We start from the raw sequence: 17,523 nt of genomic DNA, 5'->3' as shown, positions 1-17,523 counted from the left end.
CACAAATGTTCGATTGCATTAATGTCGGGAGATTGTGGAGGTGTATGCAGCTGTTTCGGGACATTGTATAATACCCATTCCTTTACTTTCTTAGCCATGTGCTTAGGGTCGTTATCCTGCTGGAAGATAAACGACTCTTCAAGATGTAATTTTCTGGCACTGTTTTTTAAATTTTCTTTCAAAATGTTCAAATATTCATGCTGATCCATTATACCGTCAATAAAGACTAAATTTCCCACCCCTGCTACACTCATACACCCCCACACCATCACGCTGCCGCCTCCTTATTTAAACGATGGGAGTTTTTTGAGTTTCATCTGTTCATTTGGTTTTCTCCACACTTTAACATTTCCCTCCGAAGTAAAAATAGTGAATTTACATTCATCACTAAATATAACATTATTCCAAAAGCTTTGATCCTTATTAACGTGTGCCTTTGCAAATTCAAAACGTTTTCTTTTATTAACTTTACTTACGAACGGTGTTCTCCTGGCTGTACGACTATTGTATCCAGCTTTTCTCATAACATTTCGAATAGTTTCAGACACTACTTTTATATTATAGTCATTTTCTATCATACTGGCCAATATTGGTGCACTCGTTTGTGGATCACAACGAATTGTTCGTAGGATTGCACGTTTATGATTAGTATCTAATTTTTGTGGTCGACCTGTACGTTGTAAACTTTGAATAGATTTAGTTTTTGCGTATTTCTCAAGAATATATTGTACCGAAGAATGTGTCCTTTTTACTATTTGACCTATTTTTCTAATGGATAATGAATCTTCTCTTAATTTTATAATTAAATCTTTGGTCGCAAGTGGTACTTCCATTTCGGAGAAATTTTTTCGCGAAAACGTCTTTTATTCTTGCTAACAGCCAAGCAACTAAATTATACTTGACCATAGAGTGTTTCCTTGAGAGTTATTTGTAAACATTCAGCTGAACCGTTAACAAAGGAAATAAATTTACACGCTCACAGTCTCTGTACGGAGACTTTTTTGACCTCATTTTTGTTATGCTCGTCATTTTCGTTCGTTTATTTGTTAACAAATGCATGTAACATCTTTTAGTTTGCACTAATAATTAATGTTATATTTCTGAATATAATAACGAAAGAATTATTTATTTATTACCATTTCCTTTAAAATTATGCAACTTTAAATAAATTCTTGTACGGTGTACGGAGACTTTTTTGACTGACTGTATATACATATGCCTAAGGAATTTACGTGTGCAAGACTCTCCACTATTTTCTTTTTTTTCACGATCGTTTTGAATTCCTCTAAAATTAATAGGTTATCACATTGTTTTACTAAAACTTCCAATAATTTCTAATAATCTTTAAATTGTAATATATTCATTTATAAACAGCAAATATATTTCCTTGTCCTTTCGTTCCTGTACGAGTGCAGAGTTCATGCAAAATCTGTATCTATTTGGGATACAAATGACTTCCACCTATCAAGACATTGTTAATTGTAAGAGAGCAACAAAGCAAAGAGCAATATATGTATTGTATATGTATGAAAAGTAAAAAATCTTTAATCAATGCTCGTTTGAATTCGAATAATATGGAACTTCCAGAGTTTAGATTCGGGACAATGTAATAGTTAATTGTACCTGTAGTATAGATGTGTTTCATTTGACATTTTACGAGAAATATTCTATCAATTAATGTTTCTTCGCTCACCTCCATTCTTCTTTCATCGTAGCAACAATAGCCGCAATTCGAACAAAGGCAGCAGCAAAGAGCATGTGTAAAGACACCTCTGGCACATCTGGATAACAGACCTCCGGCGCTCGATAGGTAAACCACAGTCAACGGGATCCCGAGGCTGGCGTAACCCATGGTCGCGATTTTACCCCACGTGGATTTCGGCGTTATGCTACCGCAACCTGGAGAAAGATCATTAAGTATTTAGATAGGGTAAGTATTGCCGAAATTACGTTAGGTTTCCCAAGTAAGTACACACTGAATGGAAAGTGTGTTTTTATTCAAGTGAAGCTTGAGTAGCTTCCAAAGTGAAACTTTTTAAGTTTTCAATGAACTTCATCAGTTTATTAAAGAGTCGAAACGCCTTTCACGTCTTTAACCCTTAAAATATCAATTATCTGGTAGCCTTTCAAGCGTTGAATTTTTTAAAAGAGATACTTCAGGTCTAAATTCTTAAAGCGTTTTTTTCAGTTTCAAAGTACAGCGGTACCAGAAGGCATAATTGAACAGTAAATTTCCAATTTTCGATAAGTTGTCGATATTTAAACTATTATATTTTCGTAAAAAGAAATCGTATAACAATAAACCGTGGATAATGCTGATGCTTTTATAACCCATCAATCATTTTTCTCAGATGTGGTGCATGATGTAGTGGGTGGAAAACTGAAGACACGGTTTTTCTCGAAAATATTATAAATTGAAACTTAGTAAAGTGTAAACTATACAGATTGAAAAGTTCATGCACGTTTTTATACAGGGTGTTTTACATAACTCGAGCATCTAAAATATCTCGCTTGTTTTTTATGATAGAAAAAAATGTCAACGGAAAACATTAGTTGCTTCAGGGGGACAAATATTACGATAAGCAACAAAATGTGTTCAAGGTTATATTTTTTGAGATTTCAAGATCATCGAAGTTTTTTTCAATGGAATGATATATTTTTAGTATCGCTATATGATATCCGAGGTCAAGACGAATCCAACGACCTGTAATATTATCACCTTCACGTGACGTCGAGTACGAAAAATTCATAAAAGTAGGACACTTGACCTAAATAGTGAAACAACGATGACATGTCCCCTAGGGTTTCACGAAATGTTCTTGAACTTTGACTATTGACTGTAAACACGCTTACAATAAATTGTAAACACTGATACAAATTCTTCTCCTTATGATGACTGATATCAGTACGTTTAAGAAATTCTTCGGGATTTATTTGATTGTGAAAGATAACGTTACTTCTCTGAAACGATAGTGTACAGTGATGCAGAAAAGATAGAGATGATTTTAGTTTATGGGTGAGGCTAAAAGTAACTCAGTACAATCATCTCAACTGTACGCAGAAAGATACCCTGAGAGAAATCATCGTCCTCGACAAAGTTTTGACCGCATTGTTCAATTGTTTTGTAGAACAGGGAGTGTTAAACCACTAAACAGAAGACGAGCAAAGCCTGCTACTGGAGAAGGTGCCGAAACTTTTGTATTGGCTACAGTCAATATTGATCCTACTACAAGTTGTCGAAAAATTGGACGTTCTTAGGCATTTGCAAAGCAAGTGTGTCCCGAATATTGCAACGTCATTTTCATCCATACCATATTTCCTTACATCAGGAGCTTGGTGGCAATGACTTTGAGAATCGTGTTGCTTTTTGTACATGGACATTGCAGCAAATACAAAGAAATGAACATTTCTTTTATGACGTTCTCTTTACTGACGAAGCTACTTTTTCTAACCATGGACAACTGAATACACATAATATGCATTATTGGTGCATTGAAAACCCGAAATTACTTCGACAAGTTGTACACCAGCGTCTATGGAGTGTAAATGTGTGGTGTATAATCGTTGGTGATAACAAACACAAGGTTCACGCGGAGGTGATAATATTACAGGTCGTTGAATTCGTCTTGACCTTGGCTATCATATAGCGATAATAAAAATATATAATTCCATTTAAAAAAACATCGATGACCTTGAAATCTCAAAAAATATAACCTTCAACAATTTTTTTTGCCTATTATAATATTTGCCCCTCTGAACCAACTAATGTGTTTTCCTCTGCAATTTTTTCTGTCATAAAAAACAAGCGAGATACTTTAGATGTTCGAGTTAGGTGAGACATCCTGTATATGAATTTATAAAAAAACATTTCAATACTTTTATTCTACTGTGTTTTTGGTCACGCGTTTTTGGTCTAATAATGACAATGATATTTATGACCAAAAATGCAAATTAAATACACTATCAGAATCTGATTTGATTTTGAGGGATCAATGAACATGGAAGGAACAACGGGAGAAAAGTGGAGGGAAGAGAATGACAAAACCCTAACATAAAAAAACATAAAAATCAAAAATTTGTCTGTGCGGCGCATTGTAGCCGGTTTAGAAAAAAAAAAATATATATAAATGACATTTAACATTTCGCGAAAATGAAAATGCGAAGGAAGGAGGCCCTTACGAGGGAGGAGGGACGGAATCAGAAAAAGGAGAGTGGCGAATCGATTGGTCTGACGCCGCTAAAGATAATGGATCGCCTATTGGAATTGCTCTGGACCGTGCATGATAGCGGTTTCGAGTCCATTGCCAATGGAATTGTACTCGCGAAAACCTCGCGGAACTGCACGGAAGCCTATTCGTCAATGTCGTTCCGCCTTATCGTTCACAACGGTGTGACTCTTTTCGTATCCGTTATCTGTTACCATTTGTTAGAACCTACGGTAGATTGTCAGCTCGAGTTTTATTAGTCGAAGAGCAATAATGTGTAGAGCAAAAATGAAACTAGAAATCCGTAAATAGTTCGATTCACGAATGCTTCTTAGGGGAAGTCTTATTACAATGCCCCTCTCCCTGATGCTGAATTCTATTAGGTGTGTATTCAAGAACGCATTAACATACGTTTAAATTATAATTGTGTTTATTAAGTATTTAGTAAACACAGAATAGGGAATCAATTTTTAAGTACCACTTAAGAAAGGTACGTTTGTTTAAAGATGTATAGTGAATCCAAAAAGTATTTGGTCACAAATACAACACATATAATAGTCCCTAAACCAGAGCTGATCAATGTCTGCACGTACGGGCAGCGATCTTCTTGCCCCGAGGACAGTGTCGCCAGAAGAGGGGAAGGAGCACAAGTTGAGGGGAAAAACTTACCCTCTCTCTGCTCGTACCGGAGTATGCACGACAGAGACGAAACGTGTCACGCGACCGGGCAGCGACGGAAGTGTGGGGAATAGCGCGGTAGAAGGGGAAATTAGAGTGCGAGAACAAGTCTTGATCTGGCGACTCTGCTTGGGCATATACACAGAACGGCACGGCGGACGCGAAGCCACGCCTCTGCGGGCAAGGCTGCATGCATTTGTCACACGCATTGTCACAGCTACGTGGCCAGCTACGGCTGAGCTGCCGACTCCGCTAATTGTAAGTCACATGTCCGTAGCTTTGCCCGTTGCTGTACCCACTGGCATCGGCGTGCCCACTTGCCCGCTAATACACTCCTCGTCGAAAAGATAGCCCAGGTGTGCTATCTTTAATTTCTCAATGACGCATGTAAAATTTTTCGTCTGTAACGTACAATATCAAAACAATATTATGAGCTCAGAATATGCGGCTTGCTGGAAATAAATCACAATGTCGTAGATGTTTGTATACAACAAAGAAAAACTGTTCCATACTAAGGTCGAAATGATAGCACACTCTGTTAATATGTTTAGAAATGCTCAGTATTTCATGATCTATCAACGAGTAAAGATTACAGTACAATATTATATAAATTTGTAAGTATGGGACGCGGAAAAAAATTAAACGAGTCTGAAAAAAAGCAAATTCTTGAACTAAAACAGCAACAGTTATCAGTAGCGAAAATATCGAAAGTAATAAAAAGAAGTCGTAAAGTAATACACAATTGCTTAAAAAAATGTTGAAGATTATGGCAAAAAGAAAAGTACTGGTCGGCCGTCATCGAGCAATTATGCGTGTAGCTTCCAACTCGCAGTTAACAACGAAGCAAATAATGGAAAATCTAGTGTTAGTGCCAGTGTTTCGAGTGTTCGTCGAGTTCTATTATCCTGCAAAAATATTAAGAGGCTAAAATTAAAAAAGAAACCTCCGTTAACAACGAAACACAAAGCAGAACGTTTACGCTTTGCAAAAGAAAGAGTGCATTGGGAAAAAAATGGAAAAGAGTACTATTTTCGGACGAAAAAAAATTTAACCTGGATGGTCCTGATGGGTTCGAATATTATTTTCATGACATAAGAAAAGGGACAATGTCAGCAATCCGACGACAAATGGGAGGAGGCAGCGTAATGGTTTGGGCCGGCATCGGTTATTTCGGCACGACAAGTATCAAGTTCATCAATGGGAGAATGAATAGTGTCCAATACATAAATTTAATCAAAGAACAAATAAATAATCATGCAGAATGCATCTCTGGACCTGATTACATCTTTCAACAAGATAATGCATCTGTACACACATCAAGATTGGTCCAATCATCTTTTAATGAAAATAATATATCTGTTTTGCCGTGGCCTGCACGCTCCCCGGACCTTAATATTATTGAAAATTGCTGGGCAGAACTTGTTCGCGGCGTATACCCGAATGGAAAGCAGTATCAACACGTACAAGAATTGAAAAATGCAATTGTACGCGAATGTCAAAATTACATCCAAAAACTATATAAATCGATACCAAATCGTACAATAGAAGTAATAGAAAATAAAGGAGGATGTACCCATTATTAAATAAGTATATATGTTTGATAAGTAATTATTGTTAGTTAAAATTTATATTCATTATTATTTTCTTATTGTACATGTGCTATCATTTCTTTCTTAAAGTAAAACAATTTTTTTTTGTTGCACACTAAACCTTATAATATTTTTAATTATTTTCAACGACCCGCATATTCTGAGCTCATAAAGTTTTGATATTATACGTCACAAACGTAAAACTTTACATGCGTCATTGAGAAATTAAACATAGCACACCTGGGCTATCTTTCTGACGAGGAGTGTAGGCATATTGAGCAGCTCTGTTCTAAACTGTTCTTCTTACTTATTTCACCTCTGTAGTCTTTAATTTTCCTATCCCCCTGTCACTTCATTGCATTAGCCTCCCTCATTTTACTAACTGGTTAAATATAATTCATATATCTAAAAATTAAAAATAATACGAGTTGATAAGAGACGATCGATCTTACTATATCCAGGATTTAGAAAAATGTGTCTCCACGAAACTTTGACGAATTTTTGTTTGGCTAAGATTGGTCACCGTCACAAAGTGAGATGCTTGTTCATGCTTTACGAGTTCGAATTCACTTGAACGTGGTGTAGCGAAACTCAAAGAACTCATTGGGAACATGTTCAAGTTTAACAAGTTGTCTGATTGTTCGACCAAGAAACTCGTCCACTTTTGAACTTCCACTCGATCCCGGTAAATGACAGTTGATTTCAATTAAACATATCCCAGATCAATGCTCCAGAAGAATGTTATTCGCTGTACACAGTGAAAATGCAGCAGAAATCAAATATGTTTAACCCTGTGCCTAATTTCAAGTCCCAGTTTTGTACAATGTAATGGACCCCATAACAACAGAAACACACGCAACTCCAGTCTATACTACATGCAGTATAGCACGCAGGGTGTCTTGTCTAACTTGAGCAGTTAAAATATGTGGCTCGGTTGCTTTTCATGATACGGGAAAAAATATTCAGAGAGAATGACCGGTGCAAAGTAGCATATAGTCTGATTGAGAAACATGTGGTTGACATATAGTCTATTATGATATTTTTGTCAGTAATTTTGTTTCCTTTAAGAACTTAATAGGGTTTTCCACCCTTCAGCTCATAGAAAGGCGAGTTCAACGATACAAATTTATGTTGACCTTCACACGACCTTAAAGGAGAAAAATCATATTTATTCCAAAAACAATCTAAACTTTATATACTGTAGCTGTTTGTTGATATTTTATTTCAGCTTATCGAAATTTTATTTCGATAATATACTAGATTCGTATTGCGCATAGTGGTCGAAGACAAAACAAACTTGTGAGACAACCAAATAGGTTCGATAACTAATTATGCTTTTATAATTCCTCAGAAGATAGAGGAATCGTACGATGCTAAAGTTGATTACTGTCGAAAGAATTTGACTGTTGTATAAGTTTGCGCGTGCAGTTCGTTTAGGAACATACGAGTTCTAATTCAGTTTAACACTAGGTTTACGGAGCACTAAAAGCGACTATTTTGCATTACTTCATAAAAATAACAAGAACGTGCTACCCACATTTTTAGTAATATTTTTAAAATAATATATACCTAAAGAAATAAATTTGCTAAATAATTTCTTATGTATGCATCCTTAGAATCTTAATAATATTTAATTAAAAATATTAGAACCCGTCATTTTGACCGGTCCCGTAAATCTAGTGTTAATGTACTAGCCCCACAACTTCAACTCTGCCAACGGAATTTAGTCGGTAGTAACGACATACGATGAGAAATCAATTAAAGGTCTTTACATCAGGCTGTACGTAGCGTATTGATACCGAAACTTCCGGAGCATCGTCGAAAGCATAGGACGATGTGATGTTACGGAGTAAAGTTTGCAACAACTGCTCCTGACGTTGCTGCGTTTCTATAATATACAGTAAGTACATAGGTCTGAAAGTTTGACCCCTTCTCGAAACCGTTGTGGTAACCGAAAGTTCATAGTTCATTCGGATTACTTTCCTTAAGAATTTTAAAAAATCTGTTATAATGGCAAGGACAACCGTCTGAATCACTTCTATTCACACTTAAAAGCATGTGGACCACGTGTCTCTTTTTTCGCGTTAAGAACGTCAATATTCGTTTTATTATTTTCATTCAGAAACAGAATGATTCATGAAACTTTTAATTTATGGTAGTACACATGGATTAGGTACGCATACACGTATACAGCTAGATACACTGTCTGGCATAACTACAGCACCACTAAAATTATCAAGCGATTTGAACATTTATACATATAGATTTTCAAATGATAACAGCGTTACGTGGAAAGAGTTAAAAAGAAATTATAGAGGGTAGGTCTCCGCATATTACCACTTGATTTACATGGTATCAAGAGTGGCACATTCTGATGTTAATAGTTTTTTTTTTATAGGTGGACACGTACAGGATATATAAAGGTCATTAACTTTTTTAAAAATGGAAACATATATTTCTTGTTGTAACACTTAACGAATCTTGATAATCTTTACAAGAAAGTGTTAACCTACTTATGTGAAAAAATCGATACTTCTTCATTATTTGTCTTCCCTTCTGTTCGGGAACCCGGGACGAGAATTTTGGGGAGTGGACTGTATGGGAAATAGGATCGGGTGCGAACACAGGAGGGAGCTCGGAATTGCCAATGAGTGAAAATGTGAAGGAAGGAACGGGAGAGAATGGCCAAGAGAGCAAAGGAAGGATAGAAAGAGTCACCAAGCACGGGTGTAACGTTATATAAACTCTTTAATGTAAACACACTCGCGTAAACTATAATAGTGAGGGCGTGGTGCGATCGAGACGAGATGAAAATCGGATGCCGAGAAGCAGCGACGAAACGACAAGAACAACGATGGGCGCGAGCGTGTGTGTAATTAGACGTGTCGAGAACGAAATGCTCACTTCTCAACGGCGACGGTAATGAGGCGATCGCTGGTGATTCCCATCGATCACGTGATCGCGTATCGGCTGCGCGCGATTCCGAGAAACGCCGAAAACAAAAGGCGTCGCGCACACGTGATTCGCAGGATCGAGCTGACATGGTAGACGGGGCCCCGGGGCGCTCCCCAGGGCCGTAGCGCGGGGTCTCGAACAGACTTAAAATTACCTTATTGCTACGTTTAATCCTAAACATACCGCCCGCCTCGGATTTCTTTAGAGATCCGAAATTGACTAGTCGAACAGTACCGCAGGACGGGAACCGCAAACAAGAATGATTCATATATTTGAAGGCACCGCCCGCCGTGGACCACTGGCAAGACACGTCCCGCCCGCCATGAACTGTGGGTGATACACGATAGAATGAGACATATATATATATACAGGACGCGTATGTACAATGTCGGGAACGTAAACACGACGAACGAGGCGCAGATAAATCTAATGGTACGCACACGAAACTGAGACGGCGGTTATGCCTATTTACAGATATGTACAATCAACTTCTTGCATTCGAAGAGGCGATGTCGATGCGTCGCACGATGCAACTCTGCGATTAAGATTTAATCGGACGGTAAATCGATCGGAAGCACGCATACTTTAACAATGGGTCGCTTATATTCGGAATTAGCGGTTTTCACCGTGACAACGCGCGTAATGCCATCATCGCCGGGGTGACAAGCGGAGACGCGACCAAGTTCCCATTTACACGGGGGTAGATTCGCATGCCGCAATAAAACTAACTGTCCGACGGTAATATTCGACTGAGGGGTTTTCCACTTGACGCGTTGTTGGAGACCATGCATGTAGTCATGCGACCATCGGTGCCAGAAACTTTCCATCATTTGTTGGAACAATTGCCAACGCGAGAGACGCGATTCCTTTTGATCGAGCAGCGATGGAGCCGGTACAGCGGTTAGCGCCGATCCGATCAAAAAATGCCCAGGCGTTAGGGCACAGTAGTCATCGAAATTATCCGACGCCGCGGCGAGTGGGCGGGAGTTCAAACATGCTTCTACTTGACAGAGCAAAGTCGAAAATTCTTCGAAGGTCAATGTGTGGGCTCCAACAACTCGTTTGAGGTGATATTTGACGCTACGAATGCCGGCCTCCCACAATCCTCCGAAATGAGGAGCGGAAGGCGGCGTGAAGTGCCACGTGACATTATCGGTGGCTAGCCGATTGAGCATTGTAGGATCGCGAGTGGCTTCTCGAAACGCCGTCGCGAGTTCTCGATTCGCGCCGGTAAACGTTGTGCCATTATCTGAGTACAGGGCGTTGGGAATACCGCGCCGAGAGCAGAAGCGGTTGTACGCGGCAAGGAACGCTACAGTCGAGTAATCGCTAACAAGTTCCAAATGAACGGCTTTGACGACCATACAAATAAATAAGGCGATGTAGGATTTGCGAGAATGATGTCCGCGACCCGGAGATGTGCGTGTTTGAATTGGACCGGCATAATCGAGACCGCAATGCAAAAACGGACGAGCCGAGCGCGTAACTCGAAAGTCCGGGAGGTCTCCCATAAGCGCGCTTTGTTGCTTTGCTTTCTCGCGGACGCATGCAACGCACTTATGAAGAAGGGCTCGTACTATTGGACGCGCGCGTAGAATCCAATATTCTTGGCGAAGAATGCTCAGCGTTAAATGAGATCCAGCATGGAGGGCTCGCAGATGAGCATGCACGATGATGACGTCTAAGAGTGGATGCGACTTAACGATAATCGGATGTTTTTCTTGCTCCGACAACTTGGCGTTTTTTAATCGTCCGCCCACGCGAATTAAGCCGTCTTTGTCTATATATGGATTAAGGGAGAGCAGGGAGCTCTTTTGGTTGAGCGGACGATGTTGACGAAGAGACTGAATCTCCTCAGGAAAAAGGTCACGTTGTATCTGTCGGAGCCAGAAATTCTTTGCACCTCGGATTTCTGACGCGTCGAGAGCTCGGCTTCCAACGCGTAAACGCGAAACGGGACGTTTCCGAATTCGCTCGACGAAACGGAAAATATACGCGGTGACCCTTAATAATTTTGGCCAGGATGAAAACCGGTCACGTAGCTCCCACGGTGTGCTAGGCAGTACAAGGTTAAAAGAGAGGGTCGGACGTTCCTCCGCGCGCGCGTCAGGCGATGCGACCGGGATATTTGGAGGCCAGTGGTCGGTCGACAGTTGCATCCACTGTGGTCCCTTCCACCAAAGATCGTGGTGCAATAGTTGGGACGGAAGTAAGCCGCGGGAGGCACAATCTGCGGGATTCTCCTCGGACGGTACATGTCGCCACATGGCATCCGGTAGGGAGGAGGCGATTTGAGCCACCCGATTCGCGACGAATGTTTTCCATCTCGACGCCGGTTGACGAAGCCAACAGAGGGTGATTGTCGAATCCGTCCAGCAATAACACGGGATCTCATTCGGAAGGTCATGCAGCGCTTGTCTCACGAACACGATGAGGCGAGCTAGTAAGAGGGCGGCGGAAAGTTCGAGCCGTGGAACAGTCAGCGGTTTGACAGGAGCGACTTTGGATTTGGCGGCGAGAAGAGACACGACAATGTGACCGGACGAGGTGACGACGCGCAGATACACGACAGCGGCATAGGCGACGGTAGATGCGTCGGCAAAGCCATGGAGTTCGCATGAGGCGATATCGAGAGTTTGGTGCGTCCATCGAGGAATCGCAAGGGACTTGAGGGCAGGTAATTCCGCGTTATATATCGTCCAGCGATCAAGAAAGGTTGATGGAAGTGGGGCGTCCCAACTGCATTTTTTCAACCACAGCTGTTGCATAAGAATTTTGGCATAGACGGTGGTGGGAGTGACCCAGCCTAAGGGATCGAAGAGGCGAGCGATCGTGGAAAGGATCGCTCGTTTGGTGCCTGCGGAATGATGGGGAAGCGTCACGCGGAAGCGAAATGCATCGGCATCTGGACTCCAGGCGACTCCAAGGACTTTCACAGTTTCGTCGAACTGTAATATTTTCTCAAGCCCTGTTCCACGGTCATGCGGACTGATGTCGCGAAGAAGATGTGGAGCGTTGGTCGTCCACTTATGCAACTGGAAGTGCGCTTTGCTGAGCAACGTGATCAACTGATTACGCGTTTCGGTTAAACGTGACTCGTCGGACGCGCCAAAAACGCAATCATCCACATAAAGATGGTTTTGGAGGACGCTCACGGCCAACGGAAAATTTGACCCTTCGTCTTCGACGAGTTGTTTCAAGACCCGAAGAGCCAGGAAGGGGGCCGGTGCTGTGCCATAGGTTACGGTCAACAACTGATACCGATCGACGGAATCAGACGGGGACGACCGCCATAGGATACGTTGATAATCGACGTCCTGCGGATTTACAAGAATTTGACGGTACATTTTTGTAACATCGGCGGTTAACAAGTACCGATATTGGCGACACCGCAATATTATTGTCGGGAGATCCGTTTGCAGTTTGGGTCCAATCAACAAATGGTCATTTAACGAGGTACCGTTGCTTGTGAGACTCGACGCATTGAATACTACCCGAAGATGAGTAGTTACGCTGCTTTCTCGAATCACCGCGTGATGCGGAATGTACACGGTTTGAGGGCCGTCTTGAAGAGACGGAGGAACTTTCCGCATATGCCCAAGGTTCAGATATTCGCGCAAGAACGCATCGTACTCGTCAAACAATGGAGGGTTCGAACGGAGCCGCGTCTCGAGACGCGTCAGCATCCGGTGGGCGATGCGGTAGGAATTGCCGATGTCGATCGGATGGGCCCTTCGGAAGGGTAAACGAACCATATAACGACCGGAAGGGTCGCGTGTATGCGTGGTGCGAAAGTGATTTTCGCACTGTTCTTCCTCTTCCGTGTAACGGGAGGTATTAGGAATCTCCTCGATTTCCCAAAAGCGACGAAGTTCGCTTTCGAGCGGGTCGGACGGGGTGCAATGGTACGACGGAACGACCGGAGATGACGTTGACGTCATCGAACCGGCAGGACCCGACAGAAACCATCCAAATATGGAGTTTTGAGCGATCGGTTCGTGAATAGATCCCGTGCGGAGGCCGTCCAACAGTATAAACCCGTATAGATCCGCGCCTATTATAATTTGTATGGGGTCGGAACTCATAGGCTTCTTGTCCGCTAAAGCGAGGTTACGAATATGTGGCCACGAAATGGTTCTTTCACATCGCTCAGGAACGTACCGCGTTAAGGATCGCAAAATCAACGTAGTGGTCGAGAGTGTCGGTCCGGTTCCGTTGGTGGGCGATATCTGAATTGTTGCAGTGTGTCGCGCGGTGGTTTCGCGGTTCCCTATACCGGAAATCGAGACAGACACGCGACGTCGTTGTACCCGTAATCGTTGCGCTAACGATTCCGTCATCAATGTAGTTGCCGAACCTTGATCGAGCAACGCGCGAACAAGTTCACTACGACCTGCGGCGGAACTTACTTTGACCCAAGCGGTCGCGAGCAGGATGCGTTGTGTTGCAAACACGGGTGGCGACGATACGTGTGACGCAACGGTAGTTTGCGCAAAGGGCGGCTGATCGGAACTTGATGGCGAGGCTTGAGAAACGGTTGAATTGTTGGGCGTGGAATCGAAATGTAACAAAGAATGATGTCGACGGCCGCATTGTTGACAGGAGTACTTACTCGGACACGCGGAGACAGCATGTTTTTGACTGAAGCAGTTTAAACAGCGTCGATCGCCTTTTACAAAGTCGAATCGCTGCGAGACGGTTTTAGATTTGAACTGCGTACAAGCGTTCAAACGGTGCTCGGTTTTGCACAACGGACACGACAACCGGTTGGAGGTCGCGGCGTGACTCGACACGTTTCGCTTCGCTTGTTTTGATATCGGTTGTAGAGCATCGAGCGCGCGAATCCGAGATTCTAAGAATTTCTCGAGCTCGGCATACGTCGGGTAGTCGGTGGAAGCTCCCAACTGCAACTCCCACGCTTTACGAGATGATCGGTCAAGGCGCGCGACAATTAAAAATACAAGCAGATCGTCCCATGTATCGACCGGACGACCGAGATTTCTGAGCGCTTGAATCGCGGTGTTGGCCTTGTCGCGCAGAGAGGTCAGATCGCTCGCGGATTCGGTCGACACGTGCGGCAAGGAATGAAGCGTTTGAATATGGAAATTCACGAGACCTCTGTGATTGTCAAACCGTGCAGTTAACAAATCCCATGCAATTTTAAAATTCGCCTCGGTAATCGGCAGGTTCCGGACAAGGTCGCTCGCGGCACCTTTCAAACACGACCCGAGATAGTGCAGACGCGAGACGTCGGACAACGAAATATCTTTGATGATAAGGGCGGTAAACTTATCTCGAAAGCTTTCCCAGTCGTGGAAGTCTCCGGAAAACGTGGGCAGTCCTATTCGAGGCAGTTTCGATGGTGGTTGAGCTGGTGGAGGCGCTCCCGCTAAAGGTGAAGGCGGCGGAAGTTTGGCGGCTAGGGTTTGGATCGAGTCCGCGATGAAATCCGCGGCCGTGGTGTAATCGTCCTCGCACCGGTTAAAATGCTCCTCCTTGAAGTAGGCGAGCTTGGTCGCTCCTTCGGTCTTGCGGAAGCTCTGAAGGCGCCGATTATTTTCCCGGCATTGGGCGAACGTCTCCTTGAGGTATTCCAGCCGCATTTGAAGTTTAGGCACGGTGAAGTTGTTTTGCCCAAGCTTCTTCAAATTTGGAAGAACACGTGCGAGGGCTTTCATGGCGGCCTCCTGCTCCAACAGCAAATCGTCCATGGTGGTGGCCATGCTTTCCGTTAACAAATTCGAATTGAATCTTCTTCTTCACAAGGAACGAATATCCGGCTCGAAGGACCAATATGTTCGGGAACCCGGGACGAGAATTTTGGGGAGTGGACTGTATGGGAAATAGGATCGGGTGCGAACACAGGAGGGAGCTCGGAATTGCCAATGAGTGAAAATGTGAAGGAAGGAACGGGAGAGAATGGCCAAGAGAGCAAAGGAAGGATAGAAAGAGTCACCAAGCACGGGTGTAACGTTATATAAACTCTTTAATGTAAACACACTCGCGTAAACTATAATAGTGAGGGCGTGGTGCGATCGAGACGAGATGAAAATCGGATGCCGAGAAGCAGCGACGAAACGACAAGAACAACGATGGGCGCGAGCGTGTGTGTAATTAGACGTGTCGAGAACGAAATGCTCACTTCTCAACGGCGACGGTAATGAGGCGATCGCTGGTGATTCCCATCGATCACGTGATCGCGTATCGGCTGCGCGCGATTCCGAGAAACGCCGAAAACAAAAGGCGTCGCGCACACGTGATTCGCAGGATCGAGCTGACATGGTAGACGGGGCCCCGGGGCGCTCCCCAGGGCCGTAGCGCGGGGTCTCGAACAGACTTAAAATTACCTTATTGCTACGTTTAATCCTAAACACCTTCTCTTCTTCTCTTCTAAAATACTTCTCCAATATTTGCGGATGTTAAGTTGTAAATGATCGTCACATTGAACCTCTCATATCTCTTAAATAAATCATTTTTTCATGAAAGTAGGTTAACACTTTCTTGTAAAGAATATCAAGATGCATTAAATGAGGCAACAAAATAGGTTTCCATTTTTTGAAAAAGTTAATTATCAAATGTTAATTAATAAAAAGACTGTTAACGTCAGAATGTGCCCTTCTTGATACTGTGGTGGCAATATCACCACGTACGCCAATGCATATATTTCTTCTAAGAATTTCTCTTTCCTTTCCAACTCTGTCACGCTATTATTCTCTATTTCCTGTCTGCTAGTCGTACGTTTGGTAACCGGCCCTTCACGAATTTCTAATGCATCCTTGAGAACGTCGCCAGGATTCTGGTTTTCGTTAGTCTCGGTCCTTCGCCTACCTCTTAGCTTTCTCTGTTTATGACTCTTTTCCGCTGTCCCTATCGCTGTCACTGTCTTCTCAAGTTTTCCTTTTCTATTCTCTTTTCTTTTTCTCCCCTATCTTTTTGCCTTTTCTAACTCCGTCGTGTTTAAGATTACAACGAGAGTCGCCAGTCGATTGTAAGCTTCTGGATATTTGGGCTGTTCGTTTTTAGGAAGAAATTATGCGCGCGTTTGTGTCAAATAGAGTTTATTTCAAACTTAACAAATGCCCTGTCACCGGCCGAACTAACCTTGGGTGACTAGTTAATTTGGATACAATGAATTGTAGCGGTGGTACGGTATGGCGCGATTACTGACTCGAATACTTGTGGTCTGATTCTGAAGCCGACTTTTTCTGATGCCGACTTTGCTGATTCTGCCGCTCTGCTCCGAGGCCCGCTTACTCGTCACCTCGGTGGTGACGCGATTTTTTGGCCATGGGCCCGTTTTCGGGGGAAGAATCATCCCCATTCGTTGATTTGACTTGAGGGCGGAGGATCTTCTGAAACAGCCCTCACCGGTGGAGGAGGAAGTCCCCACCTCAAGTCAATAAGGGAGAGTTCCCAAGATGCGCGATTTATGGGACCCCGGAGCAGCGCGACGAAGGCCTAAGTGGCCCATGTACGCCGTGCTAGCCAAGTGGCTAGCAGCTAATTTATTGCCCCTTGGCCGAGGTCCGGTGACGAAGACCAAGGGCTGGAAAAAATGTGCGTTTACTGTCTCTGGTTTTCGTCCGTTTGACGAAAACCAGAGACACGGTTATTGGGGTTGTAGCGCAACCCGAGCGTGCCTCGCGTCGTGCGGAAGAGGATTTACGACCCCTTCCAGAATGTTCGGAACGTTTACAACATCGCCGGTTGGCACAGCGGTTAGGGCGTCGGGCTACGGAACGGATACGCTAGTGTTCGAATCCCGTCGGTGGGAAAGTTTTTTTTCCATACGTCATCTTTATTTTTTCAATTTCTTATATGGTTTATTCATGTGATTTTAACAATATTTTTTTAATGTTTTAAAAATATTGAGGTAACATTTTGAACTAACTTTTATTTATATCACTCCGATTTTACTTCGAATTTAATGATATTATTTTCTTGGATTAGGCAATAAATTAATATTTATATTATTATGTTCGTCCACGATTTCTGCCTGATATGAAATTGCTTGTGAAAATTGGTAAGATTCCGTGAAAAGAATTTTTAAATCTACTTCTGTCATTTCCAGAAAATCAAGAGTATCTACCGAGGAT

The 17,523-nt window shown here is 42.7% G+C and overlaps 1 protein-coding gene across 1 annotated transcript; it reads right to left on the bottom strand.

Moving 5' to 3' along the window:
* Nucleotides 1-5,748: 5,748 nt before the first annotated feature.
* Nucleotides 5,749-15,150, bottom strand: LOC143363908 (uncharacterized). Its single transcript, XM_076804440.1, has 2 exons — nt 11,423-15,150; nt 5,749-5,788 (listed from the first exon to the last, which is right to left on the bottom strand). Exons 1-2 carry the CDS (start codon nt 15,148-15,150, stop codon nt 5,749-5,751), a joined length of 3,768 nt encoding a protein of 1,255 aa, XP_076660555.1.
* Nucleotides 15,151-17,523: the final 2,373 nt, after the last annotated feature.

The sequence above is a fragment of the Halictus rubicundus genome, unplaced genomic scaffold (genome assembly GCF_050948215.1).
Source record: "Halictus rubicundus isolate RS-2024b unplaced genomic scaffold, iyHalRubi1_principal scaffold0168, whole genome shotgun sequence".
Classification (NCBI taxonomy): domain Eukaryota; kingdom Metazoa; phylum Arthropoda; class Insecta; order Hymenoptera; family Halictidae; genus Halictus; species Halictus rubicundus.
This window is presented reverse-complemented; position numbering and strand designations above follow the sequence as displayed.